This window comes from Malaya genurostris, chromosome 3, assembly GCF_030247185.1.
Source record: "Malaya genurostris strain Urasoe2022 chromosome 3, Malgen_1.1, whole genome shotgun sequence".
NCBI classification, from domain to species: domain Eukaryota; kingdom Metazoa; phylum Arthropoda; class Insecta; order Diptera; family Culicidae; genus Malaya; species Malaya genurostris.
This window is the reverse complement of record NC_080572.1, coordinates 276,724,306-276,751,521: the sequence shown is the minus strand read 5'-3', so window position 1 is coordinate 276,751,521 and position 27,216 is coordinate 276,724,306. Positions and strand designations below refer to the sequence as shown.

At 37.2% G+C, this 27,216-nt stretch overlaps 3 protein-coding genes across 5 annotated transcripts; 1 reads left to right on the top strand and 2 right to left on the bottom strand.

The window, feature by feature from the left end:
• Positions 1–3,706: 3,706 nt before the first annotated feature.
• On the bottom strand, positions 3,707–5,967 carry LOC131435712 (uncharacterized). The gene is made up of 2 exons (XM_058603866.1): positions 5,807–5,967; positions 3,707–5,538 (listed from the first exon to the last, which is right to left on the bottom strand). The coding sequence occupies exon 2, from the start codon at positions 5,521–5,523 to the stop codon at positions 3,802–3,804; it is 1,722 nt and encodes a 573-aa protein (XP_058459849.1). The 5' UTR covers positions 5,524–5,538; positions 5,807–5,967; the 3' UTR covers positions 3,707–3,801.
• A 6,249-nt stretch (positions 5,968–12,216) lies between these two features.
• Positions 12,217–15,344, bottom strand: LOC131436875 (splicing factor 3B subunit 2). 2 transcript variants are annotated; one of them, XM_058605837.1, is made up of 5 exons: positions 15,220–15,344; positions 14,359–15,162; positions 13,462–14,291; positions 12,996–13,350; positions 12,217–12,944 (listed from the first exon to the last, which is right to left on the bottom strand). In XM_058605837.1, the coding sequence occupies exons 1-5, from the start codon at positions 15,235–15,237 to the stop codon at positions 12,309–12,311; spliced, it is 2,643 nt and encodes an 880-aa protein (XP_058461820.1). In that variant the 5' UTR covers positions 15,238–15,344; the 3' UTR covers positions 12,217–12,308. The 2 variants fall into 2 exon arrangements, with proteins under 2 accessions (XP_058461820.1, XP_058461821.1); XM_058605838.1 differs by having other exon boundaries at positions 14,359–15,159; positions 15,220–15,328.
• A 4,254-nt stretch (positions 15,345–19,598) lies between these two features.
• On the top strand, positions 19,599–21,956 carry LOC131437284 (RNA exonuclease 5). Of its 2 annotated transcripts, none has more exons than XM_058606530.1 (3): positions 19,599–19,740; positions 19,927–20,765; positions 20,823–21,956. In XM_058606530.1, exons 2-3 carry the CDS (start codon positions 20,000–20,002, stop codon positions 21,902–21,904), a joined length of 1,848 nt encoding a protein of 615 aa, XP_058462513.1. In that variant the 5' UTR covers positions 19,599–19,740; positions 19,927–19,999; the 3' UTR covers positions 21,905–21,956. The 2 variants fall into 2 exon arrangements, with proteins under 2 accessions (XP_058462513.1, XP_058462512.1); XM_058606529.1 differs by having other exon boundaries at positions 19,883–20,765.
• The last annotated feature ends 5,260 nt before the right edge of the window (positions 21,957–27,216 follow it).

Sequence of the window (27,216 nt, the reverse complement as noted above, 5' to 3'; positions counted from 1 at the left end):
ATGAATGCTGGATTTCCAAGCTGCTTCAGAGTCTGTTTCTCCTCCTTCTCCTTCCTCCTTTTTTCTCTTTCCCTGTTTCTTCGGGCCTTCTTCAGTAACTTCTTCCTTGCTTTGATTGCAGCAAAAAGCGCTTCCTTCTCTTCGTTTGAAGGCACATTCGTTGATCTAGTTTCAGGTGGAAGTTCCGCATGATCCTTTTCGGTAGGGATAAGAATTTCAGAGGTAGATATTATTTCAGCCAAACAAGTTATCTGTTGGTTTTCCGAGGACTGGTTTGTTGCTGTCACTTGTTCTGTCGGAAGCACTTCCGGTGGAATATCCGAAACGTCTTTGCTATCTGAGCTCATTTCCTACGAAAATCTGGAACGAGAAGTATATTTTAAGACTCACAGTACAGCTTTTCTCATAGGACGCTACTAACGATATCGAACTGATAAATATATAATATTAAAAATATATCGTTTATTTAACAACGGTTTTACCTTTATGAGCTCGTTCACTGATTATGAATTAAGAATTGACGAGTAGTATTTCGAAATTTACTGAAAAGTAAGAAAATAAAACTAGTAAAACAGATTCAAACACATTCAAACCAAATCAACGAAACATGCACTGAAACAAATAATCACATCATAGTAACGTGATAAGTTATGTTAAGTTTCCAATGAAGTGGGCTTTTAGAAGCTGTTTAATGCATAATTCAGTAAAAGTTACCTACCAGTTTATATCACATTTAGATACCAGAAAATTGTTATTTTAAATATTGGTTGAAGTCACATGAAGAATTTCTCAGATTTTCATATAAAACAATACTATTTTTACCATGAAAAAACGAACATTGATTTCAGAAAATTTGCATAAAAGTTCAATGGCTGGGAAAACAATCAGCAACCGATAACATCGTGGGTGTGGGTTTGTAAAGCTGACAAAACCGGCATAATTGGCATATTAATTTATATCAAAATCAAAATTCTTTTTGCTTTGTAGTAAAAAATTGTAACTAAAAAAATTCTCGCGGATTTTCAAACAACTTTCACAAAATACACAGAATACAGATTTCTTAACCTTAATACCGATTTCTACAGATTTTATTAAAAGTAGACAAAAACAAATCTAGCTTTTTCGTCTGAGCTGTAATAAGATTTGGTAGCAGTGACGAGATGAAAGTTTGATTATTTCACAAATTAATCTGACAAGAGTTTTAAATTTGTTCAGATATTTGATAATCAGCATTAAATTAAATATATTAAATTTATTTTAATATTTAAAACTTAGATCAATTTGAACAGATATTCATAAACGCATTATGAAACTTTGTCAGACTGAGAGTATGAGCTGACTTGAGGTTTCACATATTCTGTGAAGTCAAGATTTTAAAATTAGATAAGTACACGTAATTAAAATTAAAGTTTTATTGATTCCGATAATTTTATTGATTTTGATAAAAATTCTCAAATATTCAATTTCGTCAAAATATTTTCTCGTGAAACATGAAACTGTGAAACATTATGAATAAATGGTTATTGAATCTACTTGTTCATCACTAATTGTAACTGGAACTGTCTTATTCTTTCTGTATGTTAAACAGAAAGTCCAAAATTCATAAAAGGAATATAATGCCAGCACTCTGCTTTGCCAAATATACTAAAAGTTTGATGAGTTGTTCTTTAGACCCGAAACTGAACGATTAGTGCAAGTATTGAATTCTCTTTTTTAAGTGTGATCCGACTTATCTTTGTGTTTAACCTTTCGTATGTTGTCTTATAATATTTAACCTTTTATGATATCGATTTTTTTCACACCCACGAAATTGGTGTTGATCCATTGTTCTGATACTAACAAAAGTAACGCCACTCTCAGCACAATAACTCACAAACTAATGAAAAGTATATCATGGAATTTTTACAAATGTCTTTTAAAGGTTAGTATTAACTGAAAAAAAAAACTATTCTTAATCCACCTAGTGGTGTGATAATGCCTTTTTCTTTCATCGAAAGTCTCTTTAAAAAAAATAGTTCAGCTTTTCTGACAATAATTCGGGCGCTTGACTTTACGTTGCATTTTTGTATGAGCAGAATGAAGCTAATCTAAAAAATCCTTCTTAATTCACTTAGTGAAATTTTCATAGATCTTGAAATTTCCGTTATCGAAAAAAAAATTTATGCCGAATCTTAGAATTGCATGAAACGTCGAGATTTAGTGTCACCCGGGAAAATTTTTTTTTGGAAAATCGACACTAAATCTCGACTTTTTATGTAATTCTAAGACATTCGGCAAATAAAAAACAATTTTCGATTTAGGAAACTTCATTTACTTCCCCTCTATGCTGATTTTTCAAGATAGAAGGTTTGAAAATCCTTAACCACCGGGTACACTGAAAATAACTTGCAGCCGGAATGCAGCCAGCGGGTTGCTACATGTAAGAGCACATGAAATTCATGAAAATTAGAGTGCCTTAAACCAGAGTGACGACAGCTGTTCGTTTGGAATGGCAGCTTTGTTCCAAACGAGCAAACGACCTGTCAAATACAATACAAAGCGAACGAAGCTGCCAACATTTCGGATTAAACGTTTTGAGTTGTTGCCAGCATTACGGATGAGATGTCGTCACTCTGGTTATAGGCACTCTAATGAAAATATAAGCTTAATTTATGAGTGTAAAAACTGTTAATATTTAGTGAAAATCATGCTACATTTATCTGAAATGCACATCAAAACGATAAGATATATCGTAACCTCTAGATTCTATACGAATTTCATTTAAATGTCACATTGTGTTCCATATAGAATTCAATTGAAACGCGGTTGACCGAATCAACTGTTTGGCATTTGTGCCGTACCCATTTCCACTATAAAATTAAGTGTAACACATTTAGCCCGATTCAATAGTAAAACACATCACATTTAAAGGAAAAACACATCAAAGCTAAGTGAAAAATAATTTTATCTTGCATCTTAGTGAATTTGCACATGAAATCTTAAAACAAATCGCCTAAATTGAAGTGCTATTTACATATGAATCGATCGTGCAAGTTTTTATCAGTGTAGCATCCCATACCCATATCCGATTTAGCTCAAATTTCGCCTGGAAACTTTTTTCGAGGTGCTTAATTTTTGAACGCTACCGCTTTACAAAATAAATCCTAAAATAATGCATATTATAGCGGAAAATTGTGTTTTGTCAGTTAGGTCATTTGTACCATCATATATCCGGAATCAAAAATCATAGGCTTTTGATATTTGAACTTGGTCAATGGCTCAATAGTAGCTGTTAAAACCGGTTCAGCCATCTCTGAGACAATTGCGCGGTAAAAAACAATGCGTTTTGTCGATTACGTCACTTATACCATCATATCTCCGGAACCAAAAGTCACAACCATTTGAAATGGACTTATGCTCGCAAAGAATTTCTGTCCAAGCTCTCTGTTTTATTCAGCTTAGTTCAATTAGCAATGCGTTTCAACCAATTGGAGATTTGCAGTTTTAAGGCATTTTACCAAATTTGATAAATCGAAGCCTTAGTTTTCATTCATTCTCCATCTGTAAAAATCATTTGATAAAGTTACTGATAAATTCAAGAACAAATACTTAATGCTCTAGGATTACGGTTAGGGTCGATTTATGATGACTCATCCGAAGACAATAATGCATTTCGCAGTTTTATGATCGTGATATTTTCAATTGAATGAAAAACAAAAAAGGCCAGTTTAAGTTTCACAGTTTATTTATAGATAGATAGACTGGTCAATTCAATTTTGTCAGGACTTAAATATATAGTTCAAATTGCAAATGTAGTTTTTTTTAAAAGAAACCTAATCTTGAAGTAGTGAAAAATGTACGATTGCCCAAGGAATTGCTACGGCTATTCATAGAATTACTGCCACGACTGTTGAAAGAATTGCTGCCTCGACTATTGACAGAATTGTTAGATCGACGAGATCCGTACCGATCAAAGCTATTACTGGTATTTCCAGTGGAACGGTTTAACTGATCGAACAGGTTCTCAACCAGACTGTACGATGATCGGTTGTTCAATTGACCACTACTGCCACTGCTGTTAAACGAATTCATGCTGCCGAGAGAGTTATTTCCGCCAGAACCCCAATTGCCGCCACCACGAGAACTGCCATTGAACTGGTTGGAATTGAAATTATCGAAGCTGCTCCTTCTAGGAGGACTCGGAACGCGATTGAAAACTGACCGTTTGGGTAGATTGTTATCCCAGATAGGGACAAATGATGACGACCTGGGCTGATTGGAATTGTCTCTGGAGGGAGCGTTTCTATTCACTATAGCCCTCCTTGGATTAGTTGGTGCCTGTGTCGCTGTTGGAGTCGTTTTTACACGGCGGATCTGGATTTTGTTGAACTTGTAGTTCAGTTCGTAGCCCAGTTTGTGAATGATCTTAGCAGATGCAAGATCAGTTATCAATTTCAGCTCAGTTGTTTGCTTGCCTGCAATCTCTTTCCTCGACAAAACCTTCCATGCCGATGTACTGATGCCATCATTTTGACACTCGACAAAGTTCAATATGTCTTTGTTGCTGTCTTGACGGCTATCGGTGAAATAACCAACGAATATATCAGATTTTATGTTTTTCTCTGAGACGACCTTTAGCGAAGCATCCTTCCAGAGCTCGAGCTTTGGTACGTTCTGTTGCAAGAAGCTTACGGTTTGTTGATCCGAACAGAGGACCCGTAGATAACCATCAATAAAAGCACAATCTTCGAAATGTGGCTTTAAAGGAGAATCTTTCTGCTGAATTACCTGTTTGAGAATACCAGCTTTTATTTTGTTCGACTGATCTCTCGTAAGAACACTAGCAGGATGATTGGTCGTAGTGACAGCCATACGGATCGATCCAGTCGTAGGCTTTGCCATTTTACTTGGTGGATCAAACAATGCAGAGTTACCGTTCGTATCATCTGATCTACCACGTTTTAAATTATTTACCGGCTTACGAGCCAGTGCTATTGCTTCCCGTTCATTGTAGCCATTCTTAAGCAACCAGGCTAGTCGCTTTTTACCGGCTCCATTTAGCGTTTTACGTTCTTCGTCAAAGTCGAATTTTTTAGCTGTTCCTTTTCCTTTGCCAGCCGACTCACGCGCTTCCTTGAATTTGACAGGATCTTGAGCCAAAGGAGCCGCCTCTTCTCGGGTATAGCCTTGGCCAAGAAGCAACCGGAATCGCTTTCTAGCCGCACTACTGAACCGAGGACGTTCTTTCTCTGATGCCTTACCATCGCCAGCTTTTGGTTTTTCAACAGTACCGTTAGAAGTAGCTTCGCTGGCAGCAGCCGCTGGCTTAGTTTCTACTGCCGTTGGCGCTTCTCCAGCAGAAGATTCTTCGGTATTTCCGTTGGTGGTAACGGCGGGGTTCGAAACTGCGGAGGACGGTACCTCTTGCTGTTTCGTCTGTTCCCCTTCTGACGTTGCCACTGGCGTCGCCGATGCAGGTTCTGCTGCTTGGGGCGCTTCAGTCCCCTGAGTTGCTGCGGATGAGTTGTTTTCGGTGGAACTCATATTGAAAACACTAGGCTAAAGTATACAGAAAAAATTGATATTTAAATTAGAAACATGCGTTGATTCAATAAACCAGCAATTCTACATTGGAGAATAGTTTCTTAGGATTCTGTGAACAAAAAAACCCGTTATTCAGATTAAAATACCATCCATTTTTACTGTGTAGGTAGCATGGCTTGAAAAATGGCGTCGCAATTGTAGATCTTTGTAACACTAAAATTAAACGCTATACGGAACTACAAACTAAAATTGCAACTATCTTTATGAAATAATAACAACATACCTCTTGCAAACTTACGAAGTTTACTTTCGGGTTTTCAATTTATTCGAATTGGAATGCAGACTCAGCAAAAAATGCAAGCACAAAACCTTAACGTGTCCACGCCGTGATGAGTGAAAAACGAATGCCGATCGATAGCTCGTCGGCTTGATTCGTCCGGCCAATGGCATTCTCGGTATTTGCCCCGTTACAAACACATCTCAATTATTTACACGCTCATCTGCAGGTAGGCAACTTGAAATTATATACCCATCATTAACTAAATGCCACACTGTAAAAATTCAACCGTTGTTTTAAACTTCATGAATTAGGTCACGGGATTGAGAGCTTTGATTCGTGAATTTCGTATTTATTTTACATACAAATTAGCTAGAATTCCAAATTTCCATTTTACCTATTTCTCGCATAATTGAGTAAATTGATTATTGATCAGATTTAGAATAGACACTCAATATACCCCGAGGTGGACCCAAAGGAAACACAAATTACACCATGAAGCATACACTCAGAAAAATATTATGGTAACAATTACTATATAGAGGGCCAACCTGACCATGCGAGTATAGTGGTTTTCAGCCGACTATTAAATCAGATGATTTCAACAATAGTCAAGTTCATGTTTACTATAAATGGTATCGGCTCTAGAATAGTAATATTGAACAGTATATTGTATGAATAACTAATACGATTGAGATGGTTAGGCTAACCATGACCGAATCTTTATTTACATTGTAGTTCTCGCTATAACCTGAGCCATGGTATTTTTAACATTTCACTTCTAGTTATTTCGAAACTAAAGGCAGTGGTTGATTCAACAATGCTGAAGATCAGCAGAACATGAGCTAATGTTAAAAAGTTTTATGAATTTGAATTCTAGAACAAGAAAAACAAAATAGTTTCATGGAATTTTATTTTATTTTCACATCATATTAAATGATGACATGCCTAGTGAAATGTTGAATAGCAACGTGGACACTGAGGAGCATTGTTTGGTAGCAGCAGTTGATCAAAGGCTCTGATGTCCGGTGGATTTTTTCCTGAAGCAGGAATGAGCAGCATGAAAGAAATTAATAGCCAAGTCCAGATGTAAACCTCGATATGTTGGATGTTATTTCTACAGCGACCGATAATGAATAATAAATCGTATACGAGACGTTGATTTCACTGGAAAACGTAGCCGTTGCCGGAAAAATGGTTGAAAAATTGAATTTCAATGACGGAAACTATTGAGGCTACAAACTTCACTCACCTGCAAGACCTACCAAATTACACAAAGTCATCATATAGAATATTTTTTTCATATCAATCACTGATGTGTTAGCCACGTACGAAATTTTCTGTTATATTGTAACTTTATGTGACAATAACATAGAACATTCGTTTATTGACAATTTGTATAGTCAGCACAAATGAAATACATAGTCGGTTAAAAGACAAAAAAAAACACGATAATGTGATTACTACATAAATTCTGTTGATATGGACTACATGAATAGTGTTTTCAAACTTCATAATCGTCTATCAAACCATGTATCTATTTATGGTAACATTATTATACTGTGAACATATTCACATGGTAGCAATAACTATTTCGCTTTTCATATATCAAGGCTCAAGAGCAATTTCACCTTACTAGAAATTGTGAGTTTAACTATTTGTTCTTATATTTGAGATGACTACCGACGACACGACCAGGCACTTCGAAGAAAAATCGCAATAAAAAGTGTTCATGCGCAATCACTATCAGTTACCGAAGTATTGAAAGACCCCTAGGTAATAATAAAAATATATTTTACAAGCATCACTGCTGTGGTTGCTACGAAATAGTCACCATGCACAGCATAATAAACAAACAGGTAATACTTTAAAAGATGTATTTTAAGTAAAACAGTTTATTTCAAGTTAGGCTAATTATATTGATTGCAGGAATAAACCAGTTTTCATGGCGCTAACAATAAAGCAATGTAATGATGATCGAGCAAAATGGAACATATCCGTATATATTTGCCACTGAATTTTTCGTTTGCAATCTATGTATCTATCAAAAATATTTGAATGACAACAGGAATGATAATGTCGTTTCGGGATTTTGATTTTTTTGCTTAATGTTCAGAATCGCGATTTTGCATTTCATTCTAATAATCAAAATACCCTGTCAAGTCGTTCCCACGGATTGTCTTGTCTTCTACTGGCTTTAAAAAGAATTTCAGGTCCTAATAACCGTTCTCACTGCCACTTTCACTTTCACTTCACACTTATATCACTTCACTTGATTTTCCCTGTTACCAGTATCACGCACACTGAAGTAGTCACGTAGTGAAAAAAATCATTTTTCCAAAAAAAAATAATGTGATGTTCGTAAAACCACAAGCTCATAAAAGTAATTACTTTTTCCTTTGAAGCGACTTTCGTGATAAATACCTACATTCACTTCACTTGATTTTCACCGTGAAGTGATACCGGTAATAAGGGCCTCATTATATGAATTCGATATAAGGAAAGAATTAAAAAGGGACACTCCGTTTCCGCATTTTAGCGTAGGCCACTCGACCTACGGTTTAGTCCACTTCTTTTGGTTCTTTCACACAACGGCATGTAGCTACGTGCATATATCATTAAATACAATCCATGTCAGCGAAGCGAGATCACAGTTGATTGAAATTGTTATCGCAGCATATTTCACCGGTAATTAAACATTTATTTTTTGTAGGACTTTTATATAATTGAAATATTGGTGAAAAAGTCATATAAAAATTGTGAATGCTGATTAGTACATTTGAAAGTATATAAATAATTGCAATCACGATCGAAATAATCTAACAAGTAGCAACATCATCAAAATTGCAGCATAACACCAACATTCGCGGTCATACTGTTCATCTGAGTACTACAATGCAATGGGTTGGATATCATTCTGGTCTCACGGTGAGATTTTTTTCACCTTCTAAGCATCACGCCGTAGATAAACGCAAAAGCGGTTGGTGTTGGGTCTTTACGCACTTTGAAGAGAGGCTACAAGAATACATATTATTAGTGAACAGAATATATAATTAAATACAAAATTAGCAAGCCATAAAAATTCTCAATTCCGATTTAGATCTGCAGTCGACGATGAGAACTTTTGAGATGCTCTAGATTGGGCATGTGCAATAATGAAACCGAGAACGATTACCTTGAAAAGATAAACAATGGTAACTAGGGTTACTGTAACTGTTATTTCGAAAACAACAATTTCTCTGACCGCGTTCCCAATTTTAAACTTTTTTCATAAGATATCATTTTGACATTACCAGTTACTGAAGGGTAGCTCGATTTGCGATACAGTTTTAAAAGCGAGTGGCAGGTCGTGTCGTCGTGACTACCATTGTCAGTATGACCATGCCAGAAAAGTCATAAATACAAATAGTTTAGTCAAGTCGTAGTCTTTGTTGTCTAGTAATTTATACAATACAGATGGCGAATAGTCATATATCATGCTCTTTGCTACTATTTTAGCGTATAGTAGAAATGACAATGAAAAACAGTTTGCGGTTACTATGGTTCTTTTCTCAATGTATGTTTAGAGTTAGATATTTCTTTTATTCGTGTTCTAACCACGAGCTAACAGACAGGACACTCAAATTGGATTCTTTAATCATTCTAACGGTGAATTCCAATGTTGTTAGAACAGTATTCGCATGTCATGATGGCGCCACGTTATCCTATCAAAAACATCCAGTTTGTCATTTAGGCTGCGTTTATGTTTTTCATTCACCAACAGAGTTGCCATTTATGCAGAATTATCTGTAATGTACTGATTTATATACGTCCACGCGGATCTCAAGCAGGATACAGATTTAGTACATATTGCAAATCGAATCCATGTTTTATGATGATTTCAAAGTTACTCAAAAGATTAATTTTGGATACGAACTACCTCAAGATATATAGCTGGACAAAAGAATCGATATTGTAACATAATGATACTTATTAATTTTTTAAACATTGTTTCAAGAGAAGATTTTAAATATTTTGATCGACAAATGTTGAATCAGTAACCGCGAACCAATAAACTCAGTAATAGTGTTGTTTTATTAAAACGTCGATAATTTTCGGAAAGTGTCTGGAAATAATATGGCAACAATACAAGGAAGAAAACATGTGAAACAGTCCGCACAAAATATTCTGTTACTTTCATTGATTTTCACTTTTAAATATAAGGATCTAATGCGTGCGCAACCAAATTCCTTAATTTGGTGCATATTGTAACTTAATATTAATAATACATGAACGAATTGTCATAGATACAACGCATCTACTGATAAGACGCTTGTTGTTTTGATTCAAATGGAAATTTAACTGAACCTGGCGGTAAACCAAGTTCAGTGAGGGGTCCTATTCAAATGATACATGTAAAATCGCAAATCAGTTTATCTTTGATACTACAGGGTGTCCCACGAAAAATTCAAATTATCAAATGCATTAATAAAACAAACAGTTTGATAGAATCCAATGATTATACATTTATTCGAAAGGTTGATTCGTGAAATTTATTCATAAAAAATGTTTGGTTTCAACAGGACGACGCTACGTGCCACACAGCCAACGAAACAATCGATGTTCTGCGAACAATCTTTGAAAAATCGAATAATTTGCAGAAATGGTGAAGGGCCTCCGAGAAGCTTCGATTTGAAGACCTCAAGCAAAAAATTCAAGTTGTTATCGATGACATAAGGCCAGAAACAATTTAAAATGTACTCAACAATTAAATTCTTGTGAATAAGATTAGACCAAAATATAATCCTTTATAAGATTCAATCAAGTTCTATCTATTTAATTAGGTTACACGAATATTGTTTGATTAAATAATAAGGTCTGAGAGCAGATAGATAGTTTATTGTGTTTAGCCACATTTAATAACTTTATACTGATTCCATTTCCACCGTTTTTTTTTCATATGTAGATGGAGATTTCAATATGCACACGACCCGTTGACAAATCAAAACATTTTAAGCGTACAGTATTGAAGCTTTCGAACCAATTGAATGAGGCAAATCCATCAATAAATCACCAAAATACAATTGCTTCAAATTAGGTCCGAAAAATCTATCGCCGATAACTCTAAATTAACCTGCTAGTTATCGGAGAATCAAAATGACCAACTAACTGGTATTCAATATACTCAAGTACTACTACTATACTACACTGAACACACCGCACACATACAAATGTGACTATCCAGCGAACGAATGGATGTAACTTTCAGTTTCGTCATGCAATCAAAAATCTTCATCGGTCTACGAGCCAGGGGTTAACTAAAGCAGAAATGTGTTCGAGCATATATTTATAGATTCCCTTTTGTGCAATAGTTCATACTGCTCTAATCGGACGTGAGGATGACATCATTGAGGCACTGTGACTGCGACTGGTCAATTCAAAGTAATTTTTCAATAGTATACTATTGAATTACTGAAACGACTTTACCATACATGTTTAAGTAAAATGTTTCCGAATCGATTGGTTGTTAAATTATATCAATTCATCAATAAATGACTGAGTTATTATCGTTCAAAATTATGACAGAAAAAGGTTACGCGACTATATTTGAAACTTCTGGATTGACACCCGGCCCCGTGTAGTGAAGAGTAAGACATTTTCAATACCAAAAAATGTCATTTAAATGTAATGTTTTGCATTAACTCTCACCGTGGAAAAAATTTATTTGAAGAATACCTAGCGTTATGTTTCTATTCGTATCATTTCGTATGATTAAATGTAGCAAACTTGAGTTTCGGTAGTAAGTGGCCGCTCTAATATATTATGGCCCGGCCTCATATTTTGATCAAAATGAAGTGCAACCTTTGAAGTTCTGAGACACGATGTACTTCATTTTGATTACAACCAAAAATATGAGCGCCGTCCCAAAAATAAATTAGAGTCGGTAAAATACCTCCGTTACTCTATAGTATTTACTACTGAGGGCCACTCAAATTTGACTATAGCCAGACCCTGTCAGCTTTGAGCGAAATCAATCTTCAGTCTAGCAACGCCATCGCACGGCATCACATTCAACAAATCTTGTCAATTGTATGAGTGCGCAGGGCTGCTATTTTGGCGCACACGAATTTGACATTTCTTTCACATACTTCTATGTACGAGATTCAATGCGAACTCTCTTGAGGGCCATGCTCGCAAAAAAGAATGTTGCCAATGATTTGTTCGGGAAATGTGAGAGCTGGATATCTTGTTAATATGAAGTCTTTGCTATAGCATAAAAACATTTCTTCCGTCGATTCTAATAGATGGCTCTCTCGCGTCACGAATGTTTGAAATGTTTCAAGAATGATGGTTTTAACGTTTTTTTTTTTAAAGATTTATGTTGGAGTATTTTATAAAACTGTAAATTCAGCCCCTCAATTGTAAAAACCGTCATGTACCGTTTATAATTTTTATTGATAATTGCTATCTGTTTATGTTGGAAATAGTTATAATTATAATTTTACTTTTATTTGAGGCGATCAACAACTTAGAATTTGAACTCCTTATATTTCTTCTGTTGTTTGCTAGTTGTGTCGGTTTGTTGTCGTTTTCGCTTAGACTTTTGTCGAGCTACATGCTCTGCCAACATATCGGAAAGATCCTCCTTCTGTAGGTGGCTTTGCTGCTCTCGCATCTGTTGTTCGTACCTCTGGGCCATCGCTTCGTTATCCATGTCAAGTTCCGAAGGATCTAAAGCCAATTCAACCATGCCTTCGCGATCAACCGGTCCTGGGCGACCGACTCGTGGTCCACCGGCAGCTCCTGCAGCAGCCGCTCCAGCTAAATCATATACATGAGTCGATCCCATCATCGATGCCCCAATACGTTCGTTGCGCCGTTCTTGCAGAATTTGATACAATACCGGCGTTTCATTATCTTCCATTTCGCTTTCAATCTTCTTCTTACGAAGTTCGATCGTATCCGGAGTTTCCATACCAGCTGGTACACCACTAGTCAGACCAGATGGTGTAACCAGACCCTCAGCCGGAGTAATGAGACCACTTTCATCTACTGGTGCACCCAAATCTTCACCGTCCTCTTCTTCCTCCTCGGATGATTCTTCCGATTCGGATTCAAGTTCGCCCCACTGAGTGCGATCAATTTCCTCCTCGCCAAGACCGTTCTGAAAGAGACATTGTTTAACAATGCAACCAAGCGTTTGTATTTTACTTACATCATGTTCACTAGCGCTCATACCGAACACATCACCATAGAGCGGTTTACCGTTTTCATCTACCGGCGGTTTACCCCAACCACCGGCGTGATAACCAAACGAGCAACCCTCCGGAATTGGTGCATTCAAGCCCGGGATCCTAAGGTTCGGATAGCTGGGCGGTGGTCCGTAGCGCTGCTGTGCGATTAACCATGGCGGTGGAATTTTGTGACACGCCGGTCCAATGGGCATTCCCAATGCAACTCGCAACTCTTCGGACAAATCTCCCGGTTTCTTCTCCTTCAAACGGGTCTCGAATTCCTTTCCTTCGTAGTACAAATCCCCGTGAATTGTCATGCGGGGCTTAGTTTGCCATCTGTCGAATGGAAGTTTTTTTTTTTTTTGAGAAATAATTAAGATTAATGATTCTCCGGATAAAGAAAACTAAACAATGAATTGGACATCCGTTCGACAAAAATATACTCACTTGAAAAACGCGTCATGCAGCTTTTGATAGTCGATATCAATCTTGCCCATCTTTGGCCGAGCACGTTCCCGCATTTTAGCTTTCAGTGTCTTTGCTTCATCCTTCTCCTGTAGTGAAGCTCGCATCTCCATGATACCTGTTTTCTTGATAAATGCCGGCAGTTCAAAAGGTGGCTTCTCGATACCTCTCTTTCCCTGCAGGTACTTTCTTTTGAAACACCAGTGTCGCGGAACTTGTACCGTATTTCGGTGAGATTTAAGTTGGATGAGAAGTTTTGGATCTCTCGCGGTGACGTCGTGCATCTCAACCACATCCGGCCGTGCCACCAGTTGCTTCAACTCGGCCACACTCAAACGAGTTAGCTTTTTCATCTTGCGTTTTGATATTCGTTCCTTTTCGTCTTTGTCGTCCATATCCATGAGGTCATCATCGTCATCATCATCTTTGTCATTCGGTTTCTTGGCCGCAGTGGTCTTTTCGCTTTCTATCGTTTCCGTTTTTGCAGTCTCCTTTGGTTTCGTTTCCAACTTGAAAATTTCAAACACGCGATAGAACTGGCGATACATCGGAGCCAAATCTGCGATTGTAATCTTTTCTGGGACATAATCAATATCCACTTCCTCAATATCAGGCTCAACCAATGCGGGTTCCTTAACCTTTTCCTTGGATTTCTCTTTGTCCTTCTTTTTCTCTTTATCCTTTGATCTCGATTTTTCTTTTTCTTTACTCTTTTCTTTATCGGTCTCATCCTTAGAAGACTTTTCCTTTTCCTTTTCTTTTCCTTTAGGTTTTTCCTCCTTCTCTTTATCATCTACCGGTTTATCATCTTCCTACAAGCAAAAAGAATTGAAAAGTGAACATTACCGGCTGAAAACACAAAGTAAATAGAAATATTACCTCAGGCTTCGACTGCTGTTCGGGTTCTTTTCCGTTAGTTACTACTTCCTTGGGTTGTATTTCTTTCTCTTTTTCACGCAGCTGCATCACGATAGCCTGTTCTTCCCGTCTGGCCTTCCTATTGTCCTTCTTTCGCTGTTTGCGTCGACGATTTCGATCCAATCTGCCTTCCGCTTTCGAAATAACCGGCGGAGGCGGTATCATTCCGTCGATGTTGTCATCGTCCGAATCGCCGTCCATGTCAAGATAGGAACTCATAACACCGGCAGGTGGTGGTGGTTGTATTGGAACCGTTGGTACGACAGCTCCGGTGGTAGCCAATGCTTCTTCCGCACCCAGTTCCTTCGCACGAATGGTCTTAAGTGCCAATACATCCTCCAACGCTTTCGGCAGAATTAATTCAGATGGTTTTTTGTCGGTAAGATCTTGTTCTGTTCCTTCGATGTTGATAGACATCAAGGGAGGAACGTTTTGCGTTTCATCATCTGATCGGTCCATAATTCCCATTGATGGCTGACCAGGTGCTCCAACTTGAGAACCAACTGGTGGACTACCACCAGGCGGCCTCATTAGAGCCATTGGTGCAGCTCCGGGTGGTGCCATTACCGGAGGAAATTGATTTCCTGGTGCTCCCATCAGTGGCGGGGAACCACCAGGAACTCCCAGTAATGATGGCATACCTGGAGCTCTAATTAACGGTGGCCTTTCTTGGCCGGGTGTCCAACCGGGAGCGGAAATTAACATTCCCGGTGGTGGTGGTGGAGGTGGTAACATTGCTACAGGATTTGCATTAGGCTGCTGCTGCTGGGATTGAAATGAACTGTTATTACGATTACAAAAATGAGAATTTAAAGAACATACCTCTGGATTATTCTCCATACTTTTTTCACAAATCGTACAATTATATGAAAACGGAAAATAACGCGAATGTCTAATCTGTTCTGATCAACACTTTTCATGTAATTATTTCTACACGGTTAATGAAATGTATCTCATAATATGTAAATGTTCACACTCATTACACTGAGAAAAATGAACGCATACAAATAAAAATAAACTTAAAAAAGTAAACAAATCGACCGTCCCACAACAAAAGAGCCTAATTGCAAATGACAGTTTCTCTTTGTTTACTTTTTCTTTCACGATTTACCGAGCTGATTTTATATTTGACGCTTCACTCTTCCCAAAACTTTCAAGGTAAAACTACAAGCTTTCGATTTATATTGGAAACTTTAGAGAATTTGCAATGATGTTGACGTTTTTCTCCTTTTGCTGTCAATGTTAGATTCGCCGTTCTTTGAAAAACAGCTGATATAATAATTATATTTGTCATATGAACGGTATACATCGTATAATTTATAGAAGTCACATGGAAACGTACAATCTTTATTAAAAATGTACGTAAAGTCTTAATCTGCATGAACGCAATTGAAACGATAAGAATGTTATGTACAATTTACATGAAACCCCGATTAAACTTATTCCATTACATAGTTTATATTCATTAGATGTGTCGTACGGATCGTACGCAGATATATTTCATTGAAAACATATGAAAACTCAAAAGCTCTAATGGAAGTACACTCAAAAGCTAAAAGATGTCCAATAAATTATGAATCATTATAACCATTTTGAATTTCACGAGAATATCATATACAAGTTAGGTGGAAAGTCGATGAAACTTATTCCAATATAATATAATTATAATATTCATAAGATTTGTCATGGATCGCATACAGATTGTATTTCATAAAACAATGTGAAAACAATTTTAATATTCATCCGATTTCGGCGTACAGATTGTATTTCATAGAACAATGTGAAAACATTTTGAATCATTATACTCATTTTGAATTTCATAAGAATATCATATACAAGTTAGGAAAAAAGTCAATGGAACTTATTCCAATATAATTTTAATATTCATCAGATTTGCTATGTGGATCGCAAACAGATTGTATTTCATAGAACAATGTGATTGGAAGCGTGCATGAAGTCGGAAGAAAAAGAGATGCAGTTTTTAGGTTATTATCGAATTTTATTTAATAGAATTGTATGTGGTTTGTTTTTTACATAAGAATGGTCGCGAATCGTACTGCTTGTGGTTGTGTGTTCTCGATATTCATCAGCTGCTACAGGTAGTTCTCCTGGAATTTCCGCATCACAAAGGTATTTATAATCGCTGACATTCAACGTTGGCGCATTGAACTCCCGGAGAGCATATGCCTTTGCGAACTATAAAATAGCAATAAGGTATGTTTCGTTTGTCATTATATTATCGAAATAATGGGATGAACAATGAATTATTACTCGACTGAATGATTTTTCAGTACTCTATTGGTTCAGTGCTAGATTTTTTCGCCTTAGTTGGGTGCTCAATAAACCCGATTGACAGTGACAAAAATAAACTGAATATTCGCTCATTTTATGAATGTGTTAGTGTAAAAGGTAGGCCTAAGACTAAGATAGGCCTTTTTGTTAGGCCTTTTTGTTCCAGCGAACTTCAATAGTTTATGCAGGAATTCTAAGTACTGGTTCTTTACAAGCTTCGCCTACAACCGGTTGATTCGGAAATCTGTCGGAATTGAGTGAGAAGATGCGGACTCAATTTTCAAATCGTTTTCTTCTTATACTTTTCCGATTTTGCACGTTTTCGTACTGATGTTCAGTTTATTTTTAAATAAAACCCATATATAACTAAATATATAAATTTAAGTCTTCCAGTTTTCGGATATACAGAACTAGTAAATAACAAGTTCTTCTTAGAATTCCAGCAAAAACTATTGAAATTCGCTGGAAAATAACAAAATTTTCCTTAAACAGCATAACCATTTCTCTAGCTGGAATGTAGTGAAATGTCGCCTAACTTCAACACTAATACATCAATAAAATGAGCGAATATTCAGTGATATTTAAAATGTCACTGTCAATCGGGTTGATCTAGCACCCAAACTCTAGCACTTAACCGATCGAGAACTGAAAAATCATGCAATCGAGTAAGAATTCATTGCTCTTTCCGTCGTTTCAAAAAATTGAGCGGTTGTTGTACTGCACTCTTACCAGCCTCTAAATAATTTTGAGTCAAAACCTTCCCAAAATCAACAAAAGTCCATTTCCCCATTTATAGATAACCTCAAAATGTAGGTAAATGCAGACCCTGTCAGCTCGGAGCAAAACCAATCTTCATCTCAGCAACGCCATCGTACGGCATCACATGCAACATATCATGTCAATTATATGGCTGTGCAGTGCTGCTATTTTGGCGTGTACGAATTTGACATTTCTCTCCCCTGGTTCTATATACGAGATTCGATGCGGACTCGCCTAAGGGTGCCATGTTCGCAAAAAAGGATGTTACCAATGATTTGTTCGGAAAATTTGAGAGCTGAATCTTGTTAATATGATGTCTTTGGTAAACGTTAGTTTGCCCAAGAGTTTGAGTAGATAACGACCTAATTATGGGTAGTCTATAAAAGAGCTCGACAATGAGTGATTTCTTCTCAAAAAATAAGTAAACTCGATTTTCAGTGTGGAGTTGGAATTTATTCGGAATTCATTATGATTTCCACATAGAATCCCGAATGAAAATTTCTCGTCGATTCGGAATTGAAGAATCCAACGAACTCTTTTGCAATCGCTGCGCTGCCCGAGTGGCGAGTTTTGAACTAAGTGATGGTGATAATTTTCAGATTTTGCTTGAAAATTTGAACAAAATGCAGGGTTTTTATTTTTGCCTTTCTCATATAGAAAGGTTATGCAATCACTGTGAAAACCGACTTTTGAACCGAGGCCTGGAGGGCCGAGTGTCATATACCATTCGACTCAGTTCGTCGAGTACGCAAAATGTCTGTGTGTGTATGTGTGTGTGTATGTGCGTATGTGTGTATGTAACGTTTTTTTGCACTAACTTTTCTCGGAGATGGCTGAACCGATTTTCACAAACTTAGATTCAAATGAAAGGTCTTGTGGTCCCATACAAAATTCCTGAATATTATTTGAATCCGACTTCCGGTTCCGGAATTATGGGGTAAAATGTGCAAAAAATTGTGAAAATAAGTGCACTAGTTTTTCTCAGAGATGGCTGAATCGATTTTCACAAACTTAGATTCAAATGAAAGGTCTTGAGGTCCCATACAAAATTCCAGAATATTATTTGGATCCGACTTCCGGTTCGAGAGTTATGGGGTAAAATGTGCAAAAATAGGAAAATATGTATTTTAACTTTTCTCATAGATGGCGTGACCGATTTTCACAAACTTAGGTTCAAATGAAAGGTCCTGTGGTCCCATACGTAATTCCAGAATTTCATCCGGATCCGGAAATATAGGGTAAAGTGTGTTAAACATTTTATACCATCACTGAAAAGAGCGAAAAACCGTAAAAAGTTTTCTAAATCGACCTCAAATCTTTTCCAATTGATAGTTTTTATCAGTAGACGATCAAACAAATCTATTTCGATTATTCTTTTAAGAATCGAAGAAAAATAATTTTGAAGAATACCACAGTATTATATATGATAGTTTGATTGATATGAGAAAGGCATCATTACACCACTAGGTGGATTAAAACAGGTTTTTTTTCTTATGAATCGAATACTAACATACAAAAACGTTTGAAAATTTGGTAAAAAAATCGATCATTAATGATTCAGTAACTTTCCGTGGTATGTTTGATTGATATTTATGGAGAAATCGTATCATGAAATACCAAATTCGAAGAAGTGAGGTTGGGTACTGTTTTCATATCTGGGATATTCTTTGTTTTTGGGTTGGATTTTGAGATTAATTTTTTTTTTATTCATTTTTTGAGATAATTGATAAATTATGATCAAAAGATCTATGACTAGTCTATTTACTCATGTTTTATCATCTAAATCAAATCTGTGTGTAAACTTAAAATTTCAAATTTCAACCGAGATTGTCAAGAGTATAGGACAATTTGAAATCATATGTTTGATGACAACACGTGAATAATCGTTTTTCTTACCCATATGTGTAAGGTTTTGCCATCTGCATTCTTTCAAACTCAAGTAAATTCGAATATTCGTCAAATTTTTTTCTAAATACATGGGATATGTCAAAACAATCACCATAACGCTATCACGTGGTGACCACGCCGATTGGATTGTTCAATTGATTCGCAATTCATTCGGATCTGATAACGTGGGTAGGACCATTTGAAAAGTTTAATTCTTTTAATTGACATATGTTTCGTTTACTCAAATTTGAGTTTCTTTTGATACAACGTGTAATTGTTTTTTCTTGTTACTACCTCGCGCCATGGCGATAAATAAATTTCATTTTTCTCCTATTACATGTAGTTATCGTGCTTACGAGTGGTATTGAATTGTAAAAAGGGATAGTCTTGTGAATATTGTTTTCGGTAAGGTTTTTGCTTTTTTTGGAAAGTAGTATTTTTGCTATTCATTGTTTCTTTGGTTTGCACGTGAGCCACAATTCTCATTGTCGCCATCTTTCAAATAGTAGCTTATTATTCTGTTATTTTACGTTTCTTTCTCATTTAGCTAATGAAAAACGCATCCGACACCGATCTGTTTTCTTCCTCTAGTTGCGACACTAACAGTAAACGGGAGCAACGACTTGAGAGGAAGAAACAAAAATTACTTGCATTGGCAGAAGTAATGCAACTGAACGCACGAGACGCAGATAAAATTTCTCTGAGTAACGAAATCATTCCGGATCCGAATAGTGCCATACACAAGCACGAAATTCCAGAGCCAGGAAAGAAGAAGCAAAAACTTTCCGATAGCACCTATTCGTCGTTGAAGGTAGAAGTAAAACAATATCGAGATAGAATGAGAAATATTCCTAAACTAAGACTCAAAGAAGTAGGCGAGGAAGCATTGATGAAAACTAAGGCGGAAGATCGTGTTCCGTTGTTGTTAGATGACATTCAGGCCCTATTGATGCACACTTTGCTGCGTCAAGATTCACCGATGAATCCCAGCCGATGGGCGGTGTTGGAAAAATCTACTAAATTGACCCACATCGCGGTTCTAGTGGTGGAAGGGCCTACGTCAGAAGATTTCACTAAACATGAACAAGATTTCAAAGAGTGCAAAAAGATTTTTCACAACATACTGCAGGTCGTAGTACCGAGTGATAAATTGGTCGAGGAGCTAGCATGTGTGCCGTTGAGCGAAACCCATAAGGACATTCTGTTGGCTGAATATGGTTCACTCGAGGCAGCAATACTGGCTTGCAAAGACCACCTGTTGATTAGAAAAAGTATTTTCAACAATATTGATCAAGAAAATGATGAGCATACTGGAGGTGAGCAAGACTATAGTAGTATGGATTTACCTCCTGGGGACAAGTTCCCGCGTACACAACTGCTGTTATCACCCATACAAATGATAAACGAGGAATATCCACTGCCACTAATCGGTGAGTGTTAACTACATAGCCCGAAAATTTCGTATTTTACTTGACTTCTTTTTACAGGAAGTTTGCAACAACGGTACACTGGTTATATGACTACCAATGATCATTATGCTCCAGTCACTCCGAGATCACCTATTTTTGGCCTGGACTGCGAAATGTGTAAAACTAGTATTGGAGCTTCGGAGCTAACACGCGTTTCGATCATCGACGAGCAGGGTAATGAATTCTACGAGACACTTGTTCGGCCAGATAACAAGATCGTCGATTACCTGACTCAATTCTCGGGTATTACACCGGAAATGTTGAAGAATGTTTCAAAAACATTGAACGATGTGCATAAGGACTTGAAAAATAAATTACCCCCCGATGCAATATTAGTAGGTCAGTCGTTGAACTTTGATTTGAACGCTTTAAAGCTTATGCACCCGTATGTGATCGACACTAGTATTCTGTTCAACGTAACCGGAACACAAGGAACAAAATCGAAACTGAAAGTGCTGGCGAAAAAGTTCCTTCAGCGTGATATTCAGTGTTCCTCGAAAGGACACAATTCAATCGAAGATTCAATGGCTTCCCTTGAGCTTGTAAAGCTGAAGCTGGCTAAAAACATTTATTTCGGTGATCAGTGGCTGCAGGATCGGCGAAACTATCACAAAAAAGTAAACAGAGGGGGAATCGCCTCACCAGCGGAAGTGCAACGAATTGGAGCGGACCCTAGCATAACGGAAATAACAGGTTCACTTTTTGGCCACGCTAGAAAAAGAAATAAAAAATCGGCCATAGTAACTAACGCGAATAATTTGGATAGTTTCGAGAACTATTTCGGCGATGCAGTCAAGTCAAATACAGAGGTGAAGAAACTGTTGAGTTATCAAAAAATGGACAGCGACGAAGCAGTTATAAATCATACAGCAGAAAAATGTCTCAACTATGATTTCAACTTGGCTTGCATTCAGTTAAAGAGGGAACATTTGTTAGATGAAAATACGAAGCGTGTTAAGTTTGAGCAAATTGATGGCTGGATTCGGAAGTTGTATAATTCCATCTCTTTGAATGGGATGCTAGTTGTATTACTTGCTGGAGGTGAGGTAAACCAAAGTAGTCGAATGGCAGTCGCTATGATTCAAACTAAAAAAGGTTAAAAGATTGTACCTATTTCGTTACGTGAAATAAATTAATGGATTATACGATTAATATGATTTGCGTCTATTACATGCTGACTTCAACAACCAAATTCCTTACCTTATTTATTAGCCTTGTCCTGTGGTGTTCTTTGCTGTATCTAGCAAACGACTCCATGTTGCCAGATCTATGGCCGGTCCTCGATAGCCACTCAATGCTAGGGTATTTCGTAAATCTCCCTTCACTTGATCGATCCACCTTGCTTGCTGTGATTCTTTTTTTACCTGATCAGATTCAAGAACCATTTTCACTGGGTTACCGTTCGGCATCATTATGACATGCTCAGCCCATCGACGGGAGCGCCAAATCAAATTTTGCCCCTGCCGCAAATTTTCCTAGATACGTCATCGCAGTCGCCCAACTTTTTCGTCCACTCATCCTTTCTCTCGAAAACGCATAGGGCTCATTTATCCATTCTATGCATAGTGCAGGTCTTATGGGCATAGAGAACAACCGGTCTAATGAGGCGCACTTTACTCGATCCAAGGGTTTTTTTTGGCGAATCTAAAGTACGCACGATTTCCTACTAAAATACGTTTCTGAATTTCTCTGCTGGTGTTATTATCGGCGGTCACCAGTGAGCCCAAAATACACGAACTCGTCAACCACTTCGATGTCATTACCGTCTATTAATATTCGTAGTGAGAGGCATATGATTTCTTCTTCAGAACCTTTTTATTTCATTCAGTCCGATACGCCAAGCTTCAGCTTTCAGTCCGATGTATGTTTTCATTATCTTTTCAAGGTTACGTGTCACAATATCAACGTCTTCATCTAATCCAAAAAGTTGTTGGAAAATCGTATTACTCGTGATGATCGTCGCTCTTCGAATGACACCTTCCAAAGTAATATATTGAACAAGAGTCCATCATCTTGCCATAGCAGGTTCCGAGATTCGAAGGGAGTCGAGAGTGTCCCAGATACTCGGGCGTAACACATCACTCTATATCCTTCATTGCTTTGACCATTCGCGTCAGTTTATCTGGAAAACTTCATTCGTGCGTAATACTTTGCGTGCTTTTCTACGTTTTTAGTTGATAATGTATGCTACAGGGTCCGGCACTCGAAGTGTAACCAATTAAAAAGGCCATAATTTCAGTTTGGAAAATTACTTTTACTTAATTCAAAGTACAAAATGTGTAAAAATAATACAAAATTCAGAATCAATTCACTTTTGCTCGATATGACCACCTTTTGCCTTGACTATGGCCTTGAGACGGTCAAAAAACGAATCGCAAATTGCCGAATGTGACTTGCAGGTATTTAGGCCCACTCGCGGACAATAACTTTTTTCAGCGACTCGAGACTGGTGTATCTTTTAGTTCGGACTTTGCTCTCCAAAATGGCCCAAAGAGAATAATCCATTGGATTCGCATCTGGTGAATTCGAGAGCCATTGTGTGGACGTGAAGAAGTTCGGAACGTTGTTTTTCAGCCATTCTTGGTTCACTCGAGCTTTGTGAGACGGTGCCGAGTCCTGCTGAAACGTCCATGGTCTGCCACCGAAATGTTTGTCTGCCCACGGCTTCAAAGCAACCTCCAGAATACTTTCCCGATAATATGTCGCATTTACCTTGACGCCAGGCTCGATGAAAACGATTGGAGAGCGCCCATCTGCGGTTACAGCGGCCCAAACCATTATCTGTTGCGGGTGCTGCCTCCTGGTGGCCAATCGATGACTCAAATTCTCGTATGAACGGTCGGCCAAGTAAACCCTATCGTTTTGAGAGTTTACGAATTGCTCAATTGGAAAAATTTTCTCGTCAGAAAATACAATGTTCGGAAATTGACCGCTTTCGGCCAAACGAAGCAACTCCTTCGCTCTCTCAAGTCAAGATTTTTTTTTCGCGTTCACTTTTGGCAAAATGCTTTCTTGCGCTTGTAAACAATACAACTCCGAACTGTCATTTAGCAAATTTCTAGAGAGCTGATGCCCGTGCGTCAGCTGCGCGAGCGGTCTGAAGTTGGTTACACTTCGAGTGCCGGACCCTGTAATGTCGTTTTCGCTTGAGAAAACTGAAACTGACCCAGGGTCAGTCACATACCCAGAGGGAGGGCCCGAGGGGCCCGGGCCCCTCCCGAAATCAAAAACAGATATAAAATTATTTAGAAGGTCTAAGGCATGTGTTGCAGAAATAACAAGACAGTAAACGTAAAGAAATGTAATACAATAACAGATCCAGTGGAAAAGTTTAAAGTGTCTGTTAAAAATACCAGTAAGAGGCACACCGAGAATTAGGTACATAAGCAGTCTTCAGTAACATTATTTTTTTACCTTGGGCCCCTCCCGAAACGAAATCCTGGGTACGGGCCTGCCCAGGGTAGCACTTTTCACGATAGCAGTTAGGGTGAAAACTCGGTTAGGTTTGGCATCAAGCGAAAACGACATAAGAATTCAATAAGAAATTTAAAACTGAATGTTACAAGATTGGGAAATTTGGCATTATTTAGAGTTATTAATGTTGTATATAGGAAATTCTTTACAGTGTATTCTCGTTAAGAACGCACTCCGCCGAAACATTCGCTGCGCGAATGTAAATAAAAGTACTGCCAACACTGTGAATAAAATGTAAATAGATATATATATACATACGGAATAAACGATAGCGGGTCTCTTTGCAGTCCTGCTCGCTAGCGTATAACACGTATTATATTTCCTCCAAAGTGAATATTTTACAATTAACACATTGCATTAGAGCAGACCCTGTCAGCTTGGAGCGATCTCAATCTTCAGTTCAGCAACGCCATCGCACGGCGTCTCATTCAATATGTCATGTCAATTGTATGGGTGCGCAGTGCTGCTATTTTGGCGCGTACGAATTTGACATTTCTATCCCCTACTTCTATGTACGTGATTCGATGCAGACTCGCCTGAGGGCGCCATGGTCGCAAAAATGGATGTTGCCAAAGATTTGTTCGGGAAATGTGAGAGCTGGATATCTTGTTAATATGATGTCTTTGATTAGAGTCTACATAACATTAATTTATTTTTTACGTTTCGCTTTCAGCTTATCAGTGCGTTAGCAAATTATGTTGAACTGCTAATGCCATCTAATCATCTATTTGCATATACACTTATCACACCGAAGTGTTATGTCTTTACTGACTTGCCGAAAGAAACTAAACTAAGTGACGACGTTCTGGCCGTCAACAGATAGTAGTTATTTAGAGCTTTGGTACCGCATGGCTACTGGATGTGTGCAGTGCACATAACTATTCTCATTTTTTTACGTTTCGCTTCTTGTACATACAAGTAGTTGAGAGAAATGTCAAATTCGTGCCCGCTAAACTAGCAGCACTGCGCGCCCATACAATTGACATGATATGTTGAATGTGATGCCGTGCGATGGCGTTTCTGAACTGATAATTGATTTCGCAGGAAGCTGACAGTCTGCTAATATCCAAAAGACGATTAGTGTAACCATGGTCCAGCACTGCCCTTTCAACACAGACTAACAGACAGGACACTCAAATTAGATTCTTCAATCACTTTAACGGTCATTTCGAATATTCCTTTATTTGGGACAGTACTCACATGTGTCATGATGGCGCCACGTTACCCTATCAACAACATCCTGTCTGTCATCTAGATTGTGTTTATTTTTTCATTTACCAACAGAGTTGCCATTCATACAGAATTACCGGTAATGTATTGATTTGTTTACGTCCATGCGAATTTCATGCAGGATACAGATTTAATACATATTGCCAAAACTATATACATAATTGTGCCTACTTCTCATCCTCCAACGGAATACAAAATCGAACCCGTTTTGTTACAATATTTACTTGCTTCTGGTGTGCCGCCACTTAATTTCGGGTGAAAACTACCAACACAATAAAAAATTGTCTTGATGAACAACGTTGAGTCAAATAAATGGTTATCTTCGCGAAAAAGTTAAATGTAGATAATAATCCAATAATTTATTGTGTCGATTCATTCTGAAATATTTTGATGAAATCAGGCATCCCTGCAAGCAGCTGATCGGTGTTGACAAACGAGGGGAAACCAAAGATAAATAATAAAGACATGTATGTGCTTACAAATATTTAAAAAAAATCTGGTCCGTTCCCGGTACCTTCTTTAATGACCGCACTCACCGCTTGATGGAGCGCGAGATTAATTGCATTGTTATCATTTCGACCAAAGTGTGCCATGAAATCTCAATATATACACGCAGAGAAAAAAATTGTAAAAATAACCAAATTTGGGTTCCCCCCAACGAATATTTTTATTGAAATAGTGATAAAAGAAAATCTGGTTTGATATTGTAAATATTGCTAATTGAAACTACAAAACATGATCGTTTATATTTCTCGGTGGATTAGTTTGTTTCAATAAACAGTTTGATAAAAAAAAAAAATATTTTACTTGCGCGTTCCTGTCAACCTTTTGACAAACAATTTCACAGTAAATTCAACTTAAAATATAGTTTTAAATGAAACGAACTCTAGTTAAAGTCAATAATTGTAACGCTTTAAATTCACAAAACCTTTTAGTTGAAATAATTTTCCTTGAATTTAGTTATTTCAACTAACGCTTTTGATTGTTGAAACCATACATTTTTGTTTGATTTCAGGAATAAAATAATTTCTTTCATACTAATTTAACGAAGTAATTTTTGATACTACCTTTATTTGTTTTCAATTTCCTAATATACAATTTTTTTAAATTTAGCATTTTTTCAAGACTGTGAGCCGTTTTGTCGCTAGACTATCGAATTATTTACATACCCCACTATCAAGCCCTGATTTTTCAATATTTATAGCATCCAACGATTCATCAGTCAAAATAGAGATCCTGCATGAAATATTTTTTGCAAAGAAAATGTGTTATGTAATGCTATGCAATTTTCAAAATCTTTCCAATTATCGATACATACGCTTGAATTATTGAAAATCCCTTAGTTAATTAAAGAAGCAGATAAACGTTTTTTTATAAAACTTGTAAAAAACTTTATCCGCGGGAGATAAAAAATGCCCTGGAATATTTTCGCGGGAAAAATGCTCTTGTCTATTGGAAATAAAACTATCACGGTTCATTTGAACAATAAACTTAGTTATATCAGTACACAAATAAGATCATAGATAAATTAAACCTATTTTTTCTTGAAATAAAGATACAGCAGGATTGAGTCAATGAGGATATTTCGATAACGTCAATTCAAATTTGGTTGACATGTAATAAATAGTTAATTTATTTCAACAACAAAATTCATTGGGAGCAAATAAATTTTTCGTTTGGTTAAACCAAAGTTTAGATTCAAATCAAG

Excerpts from the sequence above, each read along its gene's own strand:
- LOC131435712 (XM_058603866.1), bottom strand. The coding sequence starts at position 5,523 with ATGAGTTCCACCGAAAACAACTCATCCGCAGCAACTCAGGGGACTGAA.
- LOC131436875 (XM_058605837.1), bottom strand. Across the intron at positions 14,292-14,358 it reads AACAGCAGTCGAAGCCTGAG|GAAGATGATAAACCGGTAGA; the intron begins GTAATATTTCTA and ends TTTTGCTTGTAG. Across the intron at positions 12,945-12,995 it reads TGAGCGCTAGTGAACATGAT|AACGGTCTTGGCGAGGAGGA; the intron begins GTAAGTAAAATA and ends TGTCTCTTTCAG.
- LOC131437284 (XM_058606529.1), top strand. The coding sequence starts at position 19,886 with ATGAAAAACGCATCCGACACCGATCTGTTTTCTTCCTCTAGTTGCGAC. Across the intron at positions 20,766-20,822 it reads ATATCCACTGCCACTAATCG|GAAGTTTGCAACAACGGTAC; the intron begins GTGAGTGTTAAC and ends TTCTTTTTACAG.